At 36.7% G+C, this 22,597-nt stretch overlaps 1 protein-coding gene across 1 annotated transcript in view; it reads left to right on the top strand.

The window, feature by feature from the left end:
- Positions 1-22,597, top strand: part of LOC121411805 (exportin-T-like) — a 79,811-nt gene that overhangs the window by 24,471 nt on the left and 32,743 nt on the right. Inside the window, exons 7-17 of the mRNA XM_041604672.1 lie at positions 451-720; positions 1,240-1,319; positions 4,101-4,257; positions 5,665-5,891; positions 8,059-8,200; positions 9,495-9,545; positions 10,280-10,513; positions 11,611-11,706; positions 15,603-15,745; positions 18,158-18,443; positions 21,711-21,900. Coding sequence (XP_041460606.1) covers positions 451-720; positions 1,240-1,319; positions 4,101-4,257; positions 5,665-5,891; positions 8,059-8,200; positions 9,495-9,545; positions 10,280-10,513; positions 11,611-11,706; positions 15,603-15,745; positions 18,158-18,443; positions 21,711-21,900 — 1,876 coding nt within the window. The remainder of the gene's footprint in view (positions 1-450; positions 721-1,239; positions 1,320-4,100; positions 4,258-5,664; positions 5,892-8,058; positions 8,201-9,494; positions 9,546-10,279; positions 10,514-11,610; positions 11,707-15,602; positions 15,746-18,157; positions 18,444-21,710; positions 21,901-22,597) is intronic.

The following is a 22,597-nucleotide window of genomic DNA, read 5'->3' as shown; positions in this document are numbered from 1 at the left end:
TCCATAATTTTTACCTCATGGATCTTTTAAAAATAAAAATTATTCATCTTATCTGGAAGCATACAGTTTATGAAATTTGGACCAGTAACTAGGCAAACAAGCTCATGAGATATCATAAATGACTCATTATTTGTTCCCTAATATTAATACTGCTATTCATGCAATATGGACAATACTTCCTCAAATGAAATCTTAAATATAACATATAGATAATTAGTGGTCAGCTGTTTTTGATTGTAAATATAAAGCTTTGTATTGTAGTACATATCGGGAATTCATCTTTATGAATAAAAAAAAGTTGTGACATTTGTTAGCACTGAGAGCGTTCTGTCAAATTTTCAAGCACATCTTCAATTTGCATTCTTACATTATAACTTTTTAATATCTTTTTTAATGTAGAATTACATTTATCATATATTTATAAACATATTTTTCTTTCATTTGGAACAGAAGAACTATGAATCTTCTAATCCCGAGCTTGCCTGTCTGTGCCTGGAAGTGGTGGGCGTGTACGTATCGTGGATCGACATCGGTCTGATCGCCAACGAGCGTTTCGTGGGTCTTCTTCTCCATCACCTGTCCATCGATGTTCTCCGGGAGAGCGCGTGCGATTGCTTCCATGAGATCATCGAGAAGGGCATGGACCCTGTCGCCAAGACGGAGCTGGTGGAGTCTGTGACCAAGGTCTTGCAGGATTCCGGCGTCATACCGCCATCAGGGGTAGGTCTGATCACTGTTGTAGAAATAAAGATTGGTATATTTTGAATCTGTAGTCTTGGAGTCATGACCGCTCTTGTGCTTAAGAAAGATGCTAATGATGTTGACCGTGATGGTGATGATGATGATAATGATGATGATGATCAGCGTGATGGCGATGATGATGATAATGATGATGATGACGATGATGATGATGATGATGATGATGAAGATGGCGATGATGATGACGATAATGATGATGACAATGATGATGACGATGATGATGATGGCGATGATGATGATGGTGATGATGATGATAATGATGACAAAGCATGTGTCCACCGATTCTTATCTATATTGATGAATTTCAGACTGAGTATTTGATTGATGTAAGCTAACTCAAAACAGATTGAAAGCTGTTATTAATATATTGAAAATATTGTCCACCGTCTTTATTCAATATATCTTTAATGCATATTGTAAATCATGATTATATTATATGCTTTGTGTATCACTTTCTGCTTCATTTTTCTACCTTTCCAGGAAGAGGATATAGACTTTGTAGCAAAGCTGTCAAAACTCACCAACGGCATCGGATGCAACCTCATAGCGTCTTGGCAAAAGTGAGTCCTACCCCATCTTTTAAATCCAAACTTTGCTTTGGATATTTGTTATGTTATTAGTGTTAAAGCCACTGCACACATTGACTGGTCCACAATCTGATTTGGACTAAATAACATTTTGCTTATTTTTTCTGAAAACGTAGATAAAAAGTGTATTTTTATTTCAGGTTCAAATTAACTGAAAGAATACTAATATGAATATTTTAGGAGATTACAAGCCTTGCTTTTATTCTCATACGGATGAAAGCATAGTCACAGATCTGAACATAGGTATTCGTTCTATGATTTAGAACACTACGCCGTAAGATAATCCATCTCTCAATAAGAGCATCAAAGTCTACTACGTTTTATTTCAAAATCAGTTTGTGGACCAAGTGTAGAGTGTGCGGTGGCCTTTAGGTGTATTTTATGGGTAACCTAATTGCTCTTGTATAAAATTTTTCTGAGGATAGATGGTGAAGGTTTAGGCAATAGAATCCTAATCTATCTCACCGCATTGATCCTGAATCCATTCTATGCCAAGACTCGCTAACTCTTCACATATTTTGTTATTCTACATCCAATGTTGGCTAATCCCAGATTGGTTTCAAGCCATACTGGTGTTGATCTTGTTCCAATCGATGATTGGCTTCAAGGCAGTGCTGTTGATCTAGGGATTGTCACATGCTATCAGTGAATACTGGGCCCCACCTTACAAAGAGTTGCGATTGATTCGATCGATCGCAACTATGGACGGCCAGCAATGTCAGCATCTATTTATGTTTGTTCAAAATATTTTCTCAGCTATGATGTATATTCATGCATTCATCGTTGCCTTGAAAATTCACTGTGCTTCTCTTTGTTTATAAAGGACATAGTGCACATTTCCTGTAGAAAAAAATTATTACACTGATGGATTTCCATAGAGTTACGATTGATTGGATCAATCATAACTCTTTGTAAGACGGGGCCCTGGACTTGCAGAACGATGCAGTGGCAGATGGTAATAGAGTACCGAAGTGTGACGTCAGTTGCCATGGTGTCATTGCAGGCTGGTTCTGAACAGAGTCGCAGCTGACGATCGTCTGTACACATTTGTATGACTTTAGTTCGTCTGAAAAAATAGGTTGCAAGCGATCAAATTCTGATAGCAGCCATTTTCTCCTATGAGAAACACATGCTTTCATTCGGCGGGTAAATTTGTTTAGAACCAGGCCACCATGACACCATGGCAACTGACGTCATCGCTTCGGTACTGTATAGAATTAAAAGCCCCCGAGTAAACGGATGTTATGCACACATGCTGGTGTAATGATATATCCTCATTCCTTAATACATTATATGGGCGTACCTTTTCTTATGTGCAATTGAGACATCATTTGGTTTTATATATTATTGCTTTAATATAGTGATTACATGACTTTCATTGACATCTTTATGTTATCGTTAAACTTTTTGTCTTGTACAAAGCCTCAAGAATGAAAACTTTATCTCAATTATTTGTGTTTAACAGTGGTAATCCCTGCTACATGCATTTGTTAGTGGAAGCATTATGGTGTAGTGGTTCTGAATGTGGCCTTTCAATTAGAAGGTTAATGGGTCTAATTCCTGCTTCAGGCATCAATTTTCTTTAAGTATAGAATTTATCCATATTTTGCTGCACTCAACCCAGGTGAATGCTTTTAGCACCTGTGTGGTGGCCCAGGTTCAGTCGTGTATTGCGCAATATATAGCACCTGTGATATGTAAATTGACCGATTAGTACACTTTCACTGGTCTTCAGTTCTATTATCTGAGTTAGGCACAGTTTGAAAGTCCATTTTTGATGCACGTGTACACGGCGTGTTTTTCGGTCGTGTACACGTTGTAAACACTGAGTGAGAGTGAGTTACAGTATGTTTTCAGTGTTTCCTACATGTAGCCTAAGTCACGGTTTTAAAGCTTACCTGAGAAGTTAGAAGTATCAATCCACAAAAATTGGTGCAATTAAAAAGTTTACTCAGCTTAGCAGCGCATTAAATTAATAAAGAATGCAAAAGTAAATCAGTGCAGGGCCCTAGTTAGCGCCGACGTTCGTTGGATGCGCATTTTGCATACTGTACCGTACATGCATGCACAGATCGCTGCAGAATGATGTTTATGAGCGTATAACACGTAACTGGAGCAATGATCGCTGTCGCAATTGGTGATTCTCAAATTGGCTCTAAAAGTGATTGAAGAACGCTTTCGAGAGTCTCGATCGTGTTATACGCTCATACACATGTGCTACAAGCCTACAAACACACGCTCCTCAAATTGGCAATAAAATAATGAAAATCAATCGATAACTTCAGTTACACTCAATTCTGCAGCGATCTGTGCATGCATGTACGGTACAGTATGCAAAATGCGCATCCAACTAACGTCGGCGCTAACTAGGGCCCTGGAGCATACGCATTTCGTGTGGTACAAAAACTTGAGTCTCCAGAATAATTGTGGATTAAATTCGGCGATTTTGGAAGTAAACTCACTCTAGGTTAATTGAAATATATTGACATATTAGTGATTAAAACATGTGCAGTGTCTGAGAACTAAGAATTAATGTGAGGCTGTGAGCTTGTTCACTGACTTTACAGTCCCACGCAAGCTTTATGCAGATGCTACCGTGTACACGGTGATGGAATTTAGTACACGTGCACTGACTTGACCGTGCGTGTACACGTGTACCCGAAACGGGCCTCATCTGAGTATATTGATGTAAAGACTGCATCACTAACATCATATCTCATTTTGTTTTGCTCTTTCCTGTCATATCCTTTACAGATTGGTGAAGAGTAAGAATTCTGTTGGAGCACTGAACACATTACAAGCCATCGATAGTAAACTACCCCTACTCTTTATGTTTCTCGGTCATGAGGACGATGACATCTCATTAGCTGTATCAGAGTTTGCCAGGGATTATATAGGTATTTTAAAACAGGTCAGTATGAGAAATATAATCCCATTTTATTTCACCTGTAGTTGTTTGTAATATCTTTAACTTTTGTAATAGTCATTGTCATCCACCAGCTTCTCCACCTCCTCATTTTCATCATCATCCCGTGAAAATTATGACTTCTCATTAAGATGTATCAAGAGTTTGTTAGGGATCATCTAGTCATTTCAAAATGTCTCGGTATAATTTTGATTTCTCATTAAGAGGTATCAAGAATTTGTTAGGGATCATCTAGTCATTTCAAAACCTCACAGTATAAGAGAAACTTCCTTTTCATTTTCCATAAAATATTTAAGTTCAACCCCCTATATTTGGGACCTTCATGAAGTCTTATGTCTCTGATTTGTTTCTTTTGACAGTCTGCAATGTTTTCAAGGGACAATGACTTGGTCAGTTTATGAAGTGAAGTAAGACTTGAAAAAAATAGGGGTCGGGCGTACAAAAAGGTTAATCATTTTATGGGATTGCCCTCAGGTGGTTTATTTTCTTATTTATACTTTAGCTATCGTCAGCTGCATCATAAATATCACCATCACCATTATGATCATAATCATCATCATTCTTTATTATCTTCCTTCTCATCCTCTCCTTGTCTGCACGATCCTCTCTATCTGCATGACCCTCCTCATCTTCCTTATCATCGTCATTCTCATCATTGTTGGGATCATCCTCCCTCTCCACCTCACCACCTTTGTTATCTCTATGATCACTTTCTTCATCATCATTGTAATCATCATCATTGTCCTCATCATCATCTTCATCATCATCTTTGTAATCATTTTCATCATCTTCGTCATCATCATCTTCTTCATCATCTTCATAATCATCATCATTGCCATAATCATCATCTTCGTAATCATCATTGTCGTCAACATCATCATCAACTTCATCATCTTCAACATCTTCATAATCATCATCGTCATCATGATCTCCATCATCGTCATTATCATCAACTTCTCCATCGTTATCAATGTCATCCATGATCACCATTGTCATCATCCTGCCATTCCACCTAATGAACATCATCATCCGTAGATATGTTTCTTTCCCTCCTTATCTTCCTGTTCTTCCACCTCCTGTTATCATCATCATTATCTTCATCTTTCCATTCATTCATAAAATCAATAATTATCATATGAATATAAAGTTTAAGGGAAAATCTGAGTAAAGTCATGTTGAGTTCAAATTTTTGATCTATTATTTCAGACCAGTCTTACAAGTTCGTCCTTGAAAATGGTCTGAAATTAAAGATAGAACATTTGAACTCAGCATGGCTCAATCTCGAGTCTTTTCCTCATGTTGAGCATTTGAACTCAATAACACTCAATCTTGAGTTTTTTCCTCATATTCTCAATTCATATGTCTTTATTATCATTTTGTCATTTTGAACAGATTGATACCCTAAATGAGAGCCAGATTGCCAATGCCCAGAGACTTCTCTTGATTCTCTTCGACAAGTTCCGTTACGACGAGACGTACAACTTTGATGCCCAGGGAGAAGATGAGATTATGTTTATAGATTACCGCCGTCAGCTGAAAGTTCTCTTTGACAACCTTGCGCAGCTCAATCAGAACATGGTCCTCTCCAATGTTCATTCTGTTGTCATGGAGACGTTAGGGTATGCAGAAAACTAATTCTTTATTTTTGTTGTCTTGGAGACGTTAGCGTGTGCAGAGAATTTTCTTTCTTTGTTTCATATTTCTGTATATTTTCCTGGCCTCAAAAGATAGCACTGCTGAAAGTTTGATGAGTAAGTGGTTGCTAGACGATGATTGGCATAGAACTGATCACAAAAGGTCTCCGATCGTCTAACTTCCATGAAAATCTGTTGATATTCCACTCATGTTTAAAACTGGTGATTTTTTTTGTAAAACAATTCAAATGATCACATATAAATTGTCATAGTACCCAGCAGTCCAGTCAATTCTTGTGTACATGCACACGTAACCCACTCATAGTCGCATGAATGGAAATCTCATTTACATAGGAGTGGCTTTTTGTATGATAGCCATGCACAAGAGCTCAGAGTCAACATTTTTATGCTTTCGCCACTCCTGAGGCAATTTTGCCCAAACAAAAGTTAACAGTGTTTTAAATTTAAGATCTAGCATCAATATATGTTCGTTTAGCATTTTAGCCGATAGATTTGTTAAATATCCAAAGCAGCAACTCTCCCACGATTAAACATTTTCTTTTGATTTGGCTATTTTTTTGTTAGTTATTTTACTTGTAACCATAAGTATCATAAAAAACAAAAAATAAATCTCTGTGGCGTTCCAATTTTTTGTCTCACCTGCATAGCAGAGTGAGACTATAGGCGCCGCTTTTCCGACGGCGGCGGCGGCGTCAACATCAACTCTTAACCTGAGGTTAAGTTTTTGAAAGGACATCATAACTTACAAAGTATATGGACCTAGTTCATGAAACTTGGCCATAAGGTTAATCAAGTATTACTTAACATCCTATTAGAGTTTCATGTCACATGACCAAGGTCAAAGTTCATTTAGGGTCAATGAACTTAGACCATGTTGGAGGAATCAACATCGAAATCTTAAAGCCTGTGTATAGCTTTGGTAAAGGGTCAATAATGTGACTGATAATCGAATATCATCTAATATGACAGTCTTACTGAAGCGTAGAAACCGTTGGATATTTTTCCAACTGCACTTCTATGAGAAAATTTCAAATATTCAAATCTTTGATATATAGCGCCCTCTCTCGGCGATGCTTGTTTTGCATTAAAAAATGGGCATTCAAGCACTTATCTTATAAATTTAGTGATTAGATATCCAAAAGTTACAGACAAAGAACATATCTTGAAAGTTTCAGCCCATTCCATGATTTGGAATAGGATTTAATTGAAAGACAAAAACACACAGATATTTTAATTTGATCGGGTGACCCGATCAAGTTAAATTTCCATGTAAAATCGCAAAATTTATCCTATAAAACACATTTTCATTTCATATCCTCCACATCATAACTGTTATGGGGCATATCCATTCATATTAGCTAGTGCAATGAATTGGAATAGTGATAAGTGCATTTTGGTGGATTTACCAAAACTATACACAAGCTTTAACCTGAGGTTAAGTTTTTGAAATGTCATCATAACTTAGAAAATATATGGACCTAGTTCATGAAACTTGGACATAAGGTTAATCAATTATCACTGAACATCCTGCGTGAGTTTTATGTCACATGACCAAGGTCAAAGGTCATTTAGGGTCAATGAACTTTGGCTGAATTGGGGGTATCTGTTGAATTCCCATCATAACTTTGAAAATTTATGGATCTGATTCATGAAACATGGACATAATAGTAATCAAGCATCACTGAACATTTTGTGCAAGTTTCAGGTCTCATGATTAAGGTCAAAGGTCATTTAGGGTCAATGAACTTTGGCCGAATTGGGGGTATCTGTTGAATTACCATCATAACTTTGAAAGTTTATGGATCTGATTCATGAATCTTGGACATAAGAGTAATCAAGTATCACTGAACATCCTGTGCGAGTTTCAAGTCACATGATCAAGGTCAAAGGTCATGTAAGGCCAATGAACTTTGGCCATGTTGGGTTTTTTGTTGAATAACCATCATATCTCTGTAGGTTTATTGGTCTAGTTCATAAAAAGTGGACATAAGAGTAACCATGTATCACTGAACATCTTGTGCGAGTTAGAGTAGTTTTCAAAGTCAGCACTGCTGCTATATTGAACCGCGTGATGCAGGTGAGACGGCCAGAGGCATTCCACTTGTTTACATTTTTTAAAACTTGATCACAGACAATGGAGGAGTAAGAAGTCACAGACGTTGAGTTGGCTGTTGTTACTGTACATGTTAGGTGAGGCTATTCCTGCCAGAGAAGGAAATCACTTCTTAGGAGACTCTGCCAAGACAGAACCCATCAAAGAAATGATGAGAATGGTAGGTCTACAGGAGCTTTTTCACGAAACAGTGATTTTCACTGACTGTTGTTATAAGCTACCAAAATTCTTGCTTCTGATTGGCTCAGAGCAAAATGTGTCAGTGAAAATTGTTTACTCTCTGTTATGGGACTCTTGCTTTTTCTCTACTTTATTTAACATTTCTTATTAGTCAAGGAATTTCTTGATTGTCAAGATATTTGAGATGCTCTCTCTAAGTGCTGAAATTTCAGGGAATTTCAGGGAATTTCAGGGAAATTATGAAATTACTTCTTTTCTTTCAGAAATTCATAGAAATAATCAGTATTTATGTTTTAGTCTGCATATAATTGATCATCCAATCAGTTGCAAAGTCAGCTTTCTCTAAAATGATAGGGATTATTTAAGATCTGTACGCATATATACCCAGCTAGATTTGAGCGTGCTTAGGGGAAATTCATTTTCTTCTTTTATCAACCAATGGCTTTCTGATAGAGGGTGCTGCAAGAAAATGTTTGCAATCATTCACAAATTTTGGTGGCAATATTACAATTAATATGATCACTGTAAAGGTAAAAGAAAGTACTTGTAGCAAAGAAAGATTGCATGAGAAAGTCTTTTAAATCAAGGTTAACTGTCACCATATTATCATACAGCTATATCTGGTACATTAATGAAATTCTGATGATCACTAACACAGAAAAGCATATGTGGGACAGTGTAATTATTATTGCATAGAAAAAATACCCGACATTTGATGGAATTCTGTGCTTATTTTGCTAATTTCTCAGCAATTACGCATTTTCTTTTTGTTTTGATTTTCAGCTTATTTTTGGCTTTCCTCTGTACAAAAAGTATCGGAGCTCTTTCTATTTCAGACTTTTCCAAAACTCTTCAGTTTTTTTCAGATCTTTTTATTTTTTGACCACTCACACTCCTGTATTTATCTTTAACTGAATCAAATAAGCAGTCAGTTGCTAAATTGCAAGACATATGATTGATCTGTGCAATTGATTGCCTAGTTTTTTTTTGCAAACACCCCATCAGACTGTCATCCTTTCTTCTTAGTCTTTCTTCTTAGCTCATAAGGACATGATAATATTTTGTGTGTCATTTAACTTAAATCTTAAATGGTTTACCATTCGAACCTGTCCTTCCATGTGAGAGACCTGTGTCAAACCTATCCTGGAACAAAGGAGATAAACGTTCCATGTTTATTCATGAGTATTATTTGATAAAAGTAAATTATGTGATGATTTGATTTGTCTTGCATAGTGTTCATTTTAGTAAAGATTTGTTTTCTTTTTCTCTTTCAGTTGGTATCATCAGGTGTAGTAGGACATTCTCATTGGGCTGTCACATTACAAGTAAGTGCTAGAACAGAATCGATAGGTTGATCGAGCATCCATATGATGTAAAAATAGAATCAAGAAACTTGGCAGGTTCATTCTAAGGGTGGGGGGGGGGGGGTATTTGATATTTTTGGCATGCTACATGATGGTATAGTAGTAGCCCAATTTATGTGGGGAAAATTCAAATGCCTCGAAACAGGTGGTTCTTTGAAATGGTAAAAGATATGTATATTTTTTTCAAGATCAGAAAAATTAACTACAGTCTAGGCTAATAATTTTTTGAGCACAACTGTAAATCTTATCTTAAATGTTTACCCGGTGACCTAGGTACACAAGGCAGTTGTCCACTTTTGAGAAATTCTTCAACACGACCATAAATCCATGCAGGTTTTATTTTTTTATTTTTTTTTTAACTTGATGGTGTACTTGCCTTATTCCTATCTATAGCGTTATCTGGACGTTTTAGAATTATGAGACATTTGTCTGCTCAACACCACCTCATTTTTTTTTTTTTGGGGGGGGGGTTCTTTTGCAGTGTACTTATTGAATTCCCATCTTGACTGTTTTCTTGATGTTCTAGACCTACCAGACAGTTGTCCGCTACGAGAATTTCTTCAACACCACCACATCGGTGATATCCTAGTTAGATCCTAGCCAAATTTAGTCTCTGAAATCCTCTTTTTTTACATTGTATTGATGGTGTAGTGTATATCGTTCCTTACTTAATTCATCTTTATTTTATACTCTAGACCTACGAGACAGTTGTCCGCTACGAGAAGTTCTTCAACCAAGAGCCCCAGCACATCCCTGAAATCCTAGTCACTTTCCTAGACGACCGAGGTCTGAGGCACCGCCATCCCACCGTCAGGAGCAGATCGGCGTACCTCTTCTCCCGTTTCATCAAGTCCCTCAAACATCATCTCGGGAACTTCACAGAGGAGATCCTTAAGAGGATACAAGACCTTCTCATCATTGTATTACCGGTAAGAAAATAAAAGAAATCATACTTAATAATGATAATAATCCGCTTTTATATAGCGCTTAATACATCAGAACGACGTCTCTAAGTGCAGTACAGATATATTATTACCCCGATCATCATATCCTGGCATGGCTGCATACAACGTATGCCTTTTTACCACTCCTTGGGGAGTATTCCAACAAGAGTTCCAAAACTCAATTGCTAGGCATACTATATAGGCTTTCACATCCTACCGGGTATCCATTTAACACCTGGGTGGAGAGTGGCAAAGTGTGGATTAATGCCTTGCCAAAGGACGGCTAAACCATGTTGGGATTTGAGCACACGACCCTCTGAGTACAAGGCGAGAGTCAGAACCACTACACCACAACGCTTACTTACCTGCCAAGTGGTCGTATTAAATAAAATGCTACCCGGGTGTTCCTTTTTGGGGGTAAAAGTTTTTATGTAGTATTGATTAGGATATATAAAAATGTTCATATTTTCTGGATATTTCTTAGTAATCTGTTCCAATTTCCTTGCCGTCAGGTTTGGTACATATGGATTATGTTTCTCTCTGTTCTTTTCCTGGCTAGAATGTGATTCAATGCTCAAGTCAGAAAAACAAGAACTCTACTTAGAATTTTGATTGGATAGTTTTTGGTATTCAATTTATAAAATGTCTACATATTTTACCTTATAATGTAAGGGGCAAATAAGTTGCCTACTTCCAAGGTAAATTCCAAGGTAAATAATTAAGTAATCATGCCTGGTGGCAGTTTATTACACGAAAAACCTTCACCGAATCCTTGTTGATTAAGAGGAAATGATGACTAAATTTAGATAGGAGCGTTTAGGTAGAGGCTGCTTTGCAGACTGTTCATAGTCTTCCGCATCCATCACAGCACATTTATCATAACGGCCAAGATGTAGCTGCAGCTCCCACCTAGAATATAGGCTACCTTTCCCTGTGCACAAGATTCCTGATTGCTGCTCAACTGCTTTACGTTACAAAATTATCTCCAAAGATGCAGACCCTTCATTATTCAGTTACTGTGCTTGATGCCATTATTACATTAACCGTTCTCACATCTGTTTTATTTTTTTCTTTTCTGCACAGAGAATGGTCATCCGCCATTATTGACCACAGATGACCAGCTGTTTCTCTATGAAGGAGCAGGAATTATAATCACATGTAGTGCCTTTGATTCTGAGGTCAGTACATTGCTTGTGAAAGGGGTACTTCAGGCTGAATATGATAATTTTAACAGATAAATTAAAATCAATCAGACAAAATATTTTCATCAAAATTTTCCAAGAAATATCAAAGTTAGGACATTCTATAGATTTGCATTTTTCTGTGAAACAATTCTATGCATGTATTAATGAATATTCAATGAGCAAACTGATGATGTCATATCCCCACTTGTTCTTTTGTATTTTGTTATATTAAAGTAGAAATATATTGAAAATCGTAAAACTGGAGAATCATATATCACAATAAAGGAGAAAATAAGGAGAACACGATGGTGTACATCATTTATCATGGAGACGGATGAAACTCAGTTAATTGATAGTTTAAAGTTCTCTCTCTGAATGCTTCAAACACGCAGAATTACGTCCGCGAAATTGGGGATTTTTTATGACGTCACTGTCTGTACGAGAGGCGTGATTGGCTCTCCCACGTGAAGCTCCACTTGCATGCAAAACCTGTTGCAAGGGTACATTTTCTCCACATTGTCACTGAATACTTCGATCCCGAAATGATCGAAAGAAAACCCAGAATTTTATCTAGATTTGGATTTTCAAATTGATGATTTTGAGATGAAGAGAATGATGATGAAGTGAAACAACACAGTGACGTAGTTGGAGGTAAATTGGGGGAATTACGCCGATGATGATGATGATGAAAATTCAACTTGCAACACAATCACAAGTAAAGTCATGTACATACCGATTCGCTACCAATTCATGCTGCTGGAAGTGCTAGCTACACCGCGCGGGCCAAATTGAATTCATGCTGAACATGAATAACCACATCCAGACAGTCTATCATAAGAAGGAAAATGATATAACTGTACTTACAAACAAGTGAATAATCCGAACCTGAAGGCAAATCAACTCAACGAATAGTACCAGACGATATGGCATATGCACTGACGATAAACTTCATGTGGCTGGATAGATTGTCACTCGTTCTGTTAGATGTAACTTTTATCTCATTAATTTGACAAAATTACGAAACTCGGGGAATTATTATTCTATATAAAAATATAGTAACATCTCTTATCATTTTTTGAATTACGATAAAACCTGTTTTGAAGGAAAACGTTGAGGTAAATTAAAATTAGATGTAAAAGATTATCCTCATGTGTAGCATTATGTGATCGTAAACAAACCATCACAACAACACATGCCGTATTGTTTGCTCGCCTTGGCTGAGACTGAGAGAATAGATCTATGCACGTGTTGCACAGCTCTCAATCAGCAAGGAAGGAATACGTGCATGTTTGCGATGGTTTGTTTGCAATGACATACAAGCTACGCATGTTGGGGGGGATTTAAAAGTAATTTTAGTTTATCTCAACGTTTTCCTTCAAAAGAGGTTTTATCGTAATACAAAAAATAATAAGAGATGTTACTATATTTTTATATATATAAATAATTCCCCGAGTTCAGTAATTTTGTCAAATTAATGAGTTACAAATTACATCTAACAGAACGAGTGACAATCTTTCCCAGCCACATGAAGTTTATCGTCGGTGCATATCGTCTGCTGCTATTCGTTGAGTTGATTTGCTTTCACGTTAATTCGGATTATTCACTTGTTTGTAAGTACAGTTATATCATTATTTTCCTTCTTATGATAGACTCTCTCTGGATGTGGTTATTCATTTTCATGGATTTAATTTGGCCCGCGCGGTGTACGTATAGCTACCACTTGTAGCAGCAGCTGCATGAGTTGGTAGCGAATCGGCATGTACATGACTTTACTTGTGATCGTCAGGCAAGTTGAATTTTCATCATAATCATCGGCATTGTTCCCCCATTATTTACCTCCAACTACCTCACTGTGTCGTTCACTTCATCATCATTCTCTTCATCTTTAAAATCATCAATTTGAAAATCCAAATCTAGATAAAATTCTGGGTTTTCTTTCATTTCGTGATAGAAGTATTCAGTGACAATGTGGAGAAAACGTACCCACGCAACAGGTTTTGCATGCAAGTGGAGCTTCACGTGGGAGAGCCAATCACGCCTCTCGTACAGACAGTGACGTCATCAAATTCCAGTCAATTCAGAGACCGATGCGAGGCATATTTCGGAGGGGCATTTTAGCGTTTTTTAATCGGCGATTTTCACCTTTTTGTATTATTTTCGGTATTTTTGAATGACCCACTGATGATCCCCACATCATTACCTTTCCATTGATATATAATAAGAACACATTCATAATCAATATATTTCTCCTTTAAGTAATGTTTATTCCAATTTTGTCCTCCAAGAATTAGAAAAAAATGGAGCGACAACTCATTTATTGCATTAGATATCCATTGCTGCAACTTATTGTATGATATGGGATACATACCATACACACATTTGTGAAAATATTTGTGGTATGTAATAACTTAAGAAAAAGGAAAATGGGGATGTGATATTCTCGGCCCTCCTAATGAATATTCATGAAAATGTGCATATAATTGTTTTCACTAAAATTGCGCAATTTCAAAGTGCAATACATATGTATGTTATTTACTACCAGACTTTGTTGATATTTTCAGCATTTTGCTTGTTGGATTTTATGCAATTTATTTATTTAGATGTTGTTTTCAACCCGGAGTACCCCTGTACCTTTTATCAGTTGATGATATCATCCCAATGTGAAATATGTTGAGCCAGTATTCTGAAAGTTTTTTTCTTATATGTCTTCATTAATATTTGAGCTGATACTTCTAAAAAAATTCTAAATTCTGAGTCTTTGTGCAAATCAGACAGAGGCTTCATTTTGCTTCGAGGTCGAGGCAGAAAGAATCTCCCTTTTGAGAATATGCTTAGGGTTTCATGTGTGTTATTGTCGCAGCTGAATTTTAAAGAAGTAATTTTGATTGATTTGAACAGTGTATACTTGCAATAACTTGCTACTGAATCTATGTGCAAGTCAATAATTTGTGATGTAGCCTTGGGCCAAGGGCTAACCTACTCGTTAATAATAATAGTGATATCTTCTTGAGCGCGCACACCGTCCAGAGACGCTCTTGGTGCTAGCACAGCAACAGTTCCTTTAGATACAAATATTTTATACACGTACATTACAAGCAGCTACTTCGATATGAATAGAAATCTTAAATCACTACAAGTACCACCCTGCATCACCATCTCTGAAATTCCCAGCTACATCCTCGTTGATCACTAGACAATTAAGAAAAGACATACATCCAACAGTACCAAATACCAGAATTGGAGGGTGTTTCACAGAGAGCTTAGTTTGATTAAAAGTACAATATTGATTAATTTGCACTAGAGCATGATCCAACGAGTGTGATCTGGCCAGTGCAGTAATGCATCATTTACCACACGCAGCTGAGAATCTTCTTCCCCTGATTATTCCAGATGCCATGCCCTATTGCGCATATTTTCTTCAAGATATCAGTTTGACAAACAATTTTTGTACATGGAAACAATACAGGGGTTGTATTGTCAAGGTTACACATGACCTTACGAATGTCTGGAACATGGTCTCCATCATATTTAATCACTTTAGCCAAAAAATGAATATTATAAAAAAAATTGTTATTGCTAGTTTAAAATCATTTGCCACCCCAAAAAAGATAATTAGGACAATTTTTGCATTTTGTTAAAACTGTACTTTCAAAAATTGCTCACATTTTGGTGGATGATACCTAAATTCACATGTCATTTGTAAAGAAGTCATGAGAAACTTTGCAAACTTTTTGTGGTATGACCTCCATGTGATCAACATATGAAAATGGTCTTCTAGTTTTCCAGGAAAAGGGTGAATCAGTCAGTAAATTAATTAGCCAAAAACCAAAAAGAGAATTTTTCTGGAAAACTTCATGTTTTCTTCTTCAATTTGTGGTTTTATTTTGCAGAAGAAGCAGATTCTTCTGAGGAACGTACTAGCACCCATCATAGATAAGTTCAACTCCCTCTATCCTAAGTTATGTTCAGAGACGGACGAGCAACGGCAAGTCCTTTTGGCTGAAATCATTGCTCACTCCATAGCATGCACCAGGTAAATATACTTTAGGTTATATCCTTTTTAATACCCTGGGGCCCCGTAGCGCAAAGGTTAGCGATTAATCAGTAATTTGAAAGAACTATTCTGATTGGTTCCTACGTTGGTTACTGAGCAAAATATGCATGCTGTGATGATCTTGATAGGCCATTTCATGTAGTTATTGGTCGCTATTCCTTTGTGTTACGGGGCCCCTGACTATAATGCATGGGTGGATCCACGACTTACCGGCAGAGAGGGGAGGGGCATCAATTTTCTGATTAGTACAGCTTGAATTCTATACAGTCTTGAGTAATAACACTTGGATTAGTATGGTCTGTTTAATGTTCAGGTGGTTATTTGTTGATATCAGCAATGTATATTTTTACTGGGGATATTTGAGTCAATATAGATAAATTCCTATCGATACAATGCCAAGCAAATTGATCATGCAAAGTGCAAAGGGTCAAGTAGTGCATTCGTGAGTACCGTCAACTCCAACGATACCACAAGGGCATAAACAAACGCTGTTTCCTTGAACTTGTTCTACTCAGTTGACTCCTGAATTCTCAAAGGACTTACAGTACGCTTGGAATTCGCATGTAAAATGTCAATCTCAAACAAATTTCACAGGAATGCTGACGCATTGGGGGATTTCAAGTTCAGTGTTGACCTTTTGGTGTTGGTGTTAGGTCAATATTTACATGATTATAACACAAAAAACATAGAATGAAGGTGGTCCCGAAAAGTCCCCCACTAGTTGTTGAGATGTCAGTAATGTGATTTGGATCAGTTTTACAAACTATGAATAAGTTTTGGAGCTTGGGGAAGCAATCAAAATTTTAACACCAACACCAAGGCCAACACTGGACTTGAAATCACCCATTGTATCTACTTCTTACTTAGTCTACAAACAGTTGGTCTACTCCTCAAAGGCTAAAACCATTTGGTCTATTATCGATTTGGTCATATTGCTGTTGGGTATGCACTTCACTTGGTGTAATACCCAACTTATCTAATTTTCATTTAGTCCAATGCCCTGTTGGTCTGAGACACAACTTGAGTAGTGTATCTGGCAATGTGGTTATCTATTACATAACTGAGGAATAAATTTGTTTCAGGCACCAATTCACCTCAATTTTGTCACGAATAGCAAATACTAATGAAATGGTAAATAACCCTTTTCCCTGGTGAAATATTGTGAAATTTTAGCTCACGGCTGACTGTTTACAGTGAAAACAAATCCCAAGGCCTGGCTGTCATCTTGTTATTAGCAACAGCTGATATAAGCTAGGGAAATATTTGCTATTGATTGGCTGTTCCGTGTGAAAGCTGTATGTGTGAACATTTTTGTCAAAACAAGTATTGCACAATAGAGACAAGGGTGTTCCCCACCAGGGCTAAAAGTACACAAGAACACAATTTGAGATCGATCTCAGTTTGAATCTATTGCAGCTCATTGTTAAACAGGGTCCCCAGGGTGTTGCAATGCCCTTCTATCTAACCATAACAAAACACCAACCAATGCCAAGGTTGTGACGCAGAACCAAAGAAGGCTTGTATTTCTTCCTGGGCTTCGAAAACCTCAAAGTTCATCAAGAGACATTGCATTTTCTTTTGGACGATAACCTTGTGTCACCATGATCTTTTGAATATTTGAGTATCAGATTATCATTGGAGAATGTGATTATGAAGACATTAACATTGTGAGGCACATTTTAAAAGTATTTGTTTATTATCATTTGTGGAATGTGTAAAGTCAAGTAAAAATATGTTTTGAAATTAAGAAACACAACATTTTTCAAATACTTTGATATTGTTAAGAGATACTTGTGTGATCCAGTTGGTAAATAATACAACAATCGTATTTGCCTTGAGGCTATTTTTTGTTTTAGATATGATTATCAAACAAATATGAATTTCATGTGTCACTCATTTATTCTCAGGGTACAAACAGAACATCCAACATTCCTGAAATGTTTTATAAAGAAGTTGTTTTCATATTCTAGTCACATCACAAGTGTGCCGTAATTTTTAGGCTTTAAAATGTGTTTTTTCACACTTTTGTGTATGTGTTTAAAATCATTGGAATGTGAGCCAGTGGGTTTAAATACATGAAATCATCTTTTGCATCATTATCTTTGATATGTGGACTCATTCAAATGATTCAATATTCAGGCCCATTTTTGTAAAATCAGGACTTGGAAATTCATTTTTAAGTCACAGATTTAGTGCTTTTTATTTACAAAACAACTAATTTCACAGCACTTTAAAGCACATTTATCACATCTAATAAGCAAGCCTGGTAATTGTAAATTATTTTGTATCTTCCTTTGCTTGGTCATTATGTTCAAATTGAATTATGAAATTGAGGAAAAAAAAACTCCTGTTGACCAAGATGCAAATCCTTTTCTCCCCCCCCCCATCTAGTCGCACCAGTAAGGCATTCCATTCCCAGCTGACCATCAAGCAGTGCGGCGTGGAGAACTGCTACACTGAGGCCTTGGACGTCTTCCTGAGGGCGCTAGACGTACCCCACCAGCACGGCATCGTACATGCCTCAGTCAGGCAGTACCTGCACAGGATGGTCGTGTGTCTGGAGGAAGCAGTATTACCGTATGTACCCGTGGCCGTTGAGCATCTCCTGAAGAAGTCCGAAGCGAGGGATCTACACAAGTTCATGCCCCTGATCAACCAAATCATCTCAAAGTTCAAGGTGAGAATGAAAGGAGAATGGGAGACTGAGGGGCATGTTTACAAGGAGACAGGATAGCAAAGTCAGCATAGCAAGGGATTTTTGGTTGGATGAAACGCTTTATGTAAAACACCCCCTTCCTCCCCCATCCTCTTGATCTCTTAATTGAGATGGCCTTCTGTAAGATTTTAATTAGGAGTAGAAATACTTAAGCATTCGTCCATTGCTTTGTTCCACTCATATTTTGGGTTGATACAGTGATCTATATATAATCTATAGATGGTGATGATGATGGTGACGATGATGGTGATGATGATGGTGATGATGATGGTGATGGTGATGATGATGATGATGATGATGATGATGGTGATACTGATGGTGATGGTGATGATGATGGTGATGATGATGATGGTGATGATGATGGTGATGGTGATGGTGATGATGGTGATGATGATGGTGGTGGTGATGGTGATGATGATGATGATGATGATGTTGATGACGATGTTGACAACAATGGTGACAATGATGATGAGCTTTTGCCCAATGTACTATATGTGAGTTATCAACTTGAACTGAACTTTTCTGAATTCCTTGTTTGTTTTCAAATGCACCCTATCCCACTGTTGCCTATCTGTAGTGTATTAGTAAAGTGGTAGGCCCAAAGAGTTTTCAGATAGTTCAAGGACGGGGGGGGGGGGAGTAGTTAAGGGACACCACATACTTTCCTTGTGATTTTATTATCACTTGGGCTTCAATGATTATTTTGATAGATGGGGTCAAAGTACTCCTTTATTATTGTAGTATCATGTGCTGTGTACATGGTATTGCACAATTTGCTGGTATGTGAAGTTGGAACATTTCTTCACTGACTACAATACCGATATAATTATTTCACATCTGATTGATACTGGTACCTTCCGGTTCCCACAGCCAATCGGTTAAGTTTCCCATCAATCTCACTTCTATCTTTGAAGAGCATGAAAGGTCATAGGAATTTCAAACAACCATTTCATGTTTCACCAGATCTAGACAAAGTATGACGATAAGATATGATGGTATTTTCACGTTCCAAAACAGAAGAGCTCAAGTGATTCCAATTGATGCATATACCATGTCATGAATCTTCTATCTGATCTAAACTTTGCCTGTGTGTAGTACTGCATCTCAATTCAATTCTGTTTCATTTATTAACCATATAAAACATCAATAATAATAAAAAATAATACTCAATATTTATAACATGCTTTTCCCACATGGCCCAAAGCCCTCACAATTTCAGTTAACATATTGATACCAACAAAAAATCAGAATGCCATATTAAAATACAATGTAGAATAATATATACAAATGCATAAATGTAGCAAAACATACAACAAATAAATATAGTTTATAGATTGATGTAAACGAAAAAAAATAAACATATGGTAAAAGGCAATTGAAAAGATTAAATCTTGTAGGCAGGTGCCCCTTTACAGGTATGAAATTCAACATAAATATTTCAATTCATTTGTCCTCCATTTAATTCTGCCGACACTTAAATGCATACATGTTGATGTTTCATTCCTGGAACATACTCAAATGTATGAATCTGGCTTTCATTTGAACCATGTCATTAGGTGTTCCACTAATCTGTTTCTAATGAATGAAATAATAACATATATGTAATAGACCAGGGGGGCATTTCATCATTTATAGTTTGATTGGAGGAGAAACACTCCACAGAAATAATATTGAATATCTAATCCAGGTTGTCACGAGCAACCTCAATTTAAAAAAAAAGCTGATTATGTTTAACAAATAAACTGGTTCATCCAATTAAATTGTATAACATCAATATAGAGTTCTATAATTTCTAAGATAAGTTGGTTATGTGCAACCATACCAATGATGAAATGTGTACCTATTCGCCACTATAACATGGAAGCATTTCATGAGACAAATAATCACTGATTTAAAGTGACACGTTAAAAGCTACTGAAATCCTGGCATCTGATTGGCTCAGACCAAGTTAGTCAGTGAAAGTCACAGACAGGTAACTGTAAGAAAGACTCCCAGGAAATGACATGTAAAATGGCTCAAGTGCTGCAGTAATATCTATATGATAACTGCAAACTACAATGAGACAAGCAGATTTCAAAAGAATAATAAAAACAGTATTATAGAGCATTGTCATTTACAGTAGATTAAGAAAGCAAAGTGTTGAACTGTTTATGCTTCCTCTTTATAAACTTATGAGAGTTTTAACTCAAGCATGGATCAAAACAAAATGACAAATGGGAGTAAGGTTCACATTCCAATATGGTCATATGATTTCTCAAGTCATTAATCAACAATGTAATCATAGTTAGAAAACAATATGTAGATAACTATAGGAAAACAATGATGTAAACATAAAATATATTGGTTAGTTAGAAACATCCTTGACTATTTCAAACTGATATCATGTCACATTGCTATCATGTGCATAACCATTGTTGTATTGTTATATTGTATCGCAAAAAAGAAACAATGAAATAAAATGAGATAAAATGCCAGTTACATACAATGGCTTTCCTAAGTGCTTTTAGGCACAATGCCAAATTTACATTGTTCAAAATATTTGAAGATTCTCATGAGTAGATAATGTCATCTAATGCTGGATATCAACAAACAAAACAAAAGAGTAGACATTTGTTGTAGAATAATATTAACACATCAAACGTCAAGGTTATTGTGAGGAAGTAATTAAGAGTTGCTACATGAATTGGACAAATAAACCTTTAACAGTCATGACAATATGATATCTGTGTTTAATTGTTATGAACTTCCAATCAGGAATGGTGCTTGAGAGAAGATCACTAATCCCTTAAAATGAAGTACATGTCAAGATGGTTAGTGGTTTCAACTTCATGTTACATTTTACCCACCATATTGTCAATTTGAGATTTAAAATAGTCTTTAATAGTGATCTCATTTTTTAGATTTCCATATTAAACTTTGTTATTTCTTATGTGATTTTTTTACAAACAAAATTTTACTTTTCTGTTTTGTGAGTTTTCTACCTTGATATATGTCTGATGATTAGATTCCTCTAAAAAAATCATTTCAACTTCAGGGACGATTTCAGAAGGTTTTCAGCACTGACAATTTAAAAAATGATTGGGGATTTGATTGGCTGTAAAATACTGTCTATGATTGTTACTATGGTAACTGTCAGAGAATGACAACTTGCCAGTTCTGATTGCTGACAAGCTTCATAGAATTGAATTTGAATTTGAAAATGTTCTCCTTTTTCTGTTTTGTGCACAGAAAACTATTATCCGTTTCCTGCAAGCAGTGTTCATGCCCATCGTGAGGACCATTGACAGCGTCCTGAAGCAACCGGCTGAAGAAGCAGATACCCAAGCCACCATAGACAAACAGACGTTGAGGAGATGCTACTTTCAGTTCCTTCAGTGTATCGCTATGAATGATTGTCTAGAGGTCATCAGTCATCAAGGTAAGTCTATTGAGACGGTGAAAAGCGCTGAGGAAATGCTACTTTCAGTTCCTTTAATGTATTGAAATGAATGATTGGAAACCGTCCATCATCAAGGTGAGAGTATGTAGACTGTGAAAGGCGTTGAGGAGATGCTACTTTCAGTTCCTTCAGTGTATCGCCATGAATGATTGCCTAGAGGTCATCAAGAGGTCATCAGTCATCAAGGTAAGTCTCTTGAGACTGAAAGGCTCTGAGGAAATGCTACTTTCAGTTCCTTTAATGTATTGAAATGAATGATTGGAACCCGTCCATCTTCAAGGTGAGAGTATGTAGACTGTGAAAGGCGTTAAGATGCTACTTTCAGTTCCTTCAGTGTTTTGCTATGAACGATTGCCTATAGGTCATTAAGAGGTCATCAGTCATCAAGGTAAGTCTATTGAGACGGTGAAAAGCGCTGAGGAAATGCTACTTTCAGTTCCTTTAATGTATTGAAATGAATGATTGGAACCCGTCCATCGTCAAGGTAAGAGTATGTAGACTGTGAAAGGCGTTGAGATGCTACTTTCAGTTCCTTCAGTGTTTTGCTATGAACGATTGCCTAGAGGTCATCAAGAGGTCATCAATCATCAAGGTAAGTCTCTTGAGACTGAAAGGCGCTGAGGAAATGCTACTTTCAGTTCCTTTAATGTATTGAAATGAATGATTGGAACCCGTC

Source organism: Lytechinus variegatus, chromosome 3, assembly GCF_018143015.1.
Source record: "Lytechinus variegatus isolate NC3 chromosome 3, Lvar_3.0, whole genome shotgun sequence".
NCBI classification, from domain to species: domain Eukaryota; kingdom Metazoa; phylum Echinodermata; class Echinoidea; order Temnopleuroida; family Toxopneustidae; genus Lytechinus; species Lytechinus variegatus.
Note: the sequence above shows the minus strand (reverse complement) of the source record. Positions and strands in the feature narration are given on the sequence as shown.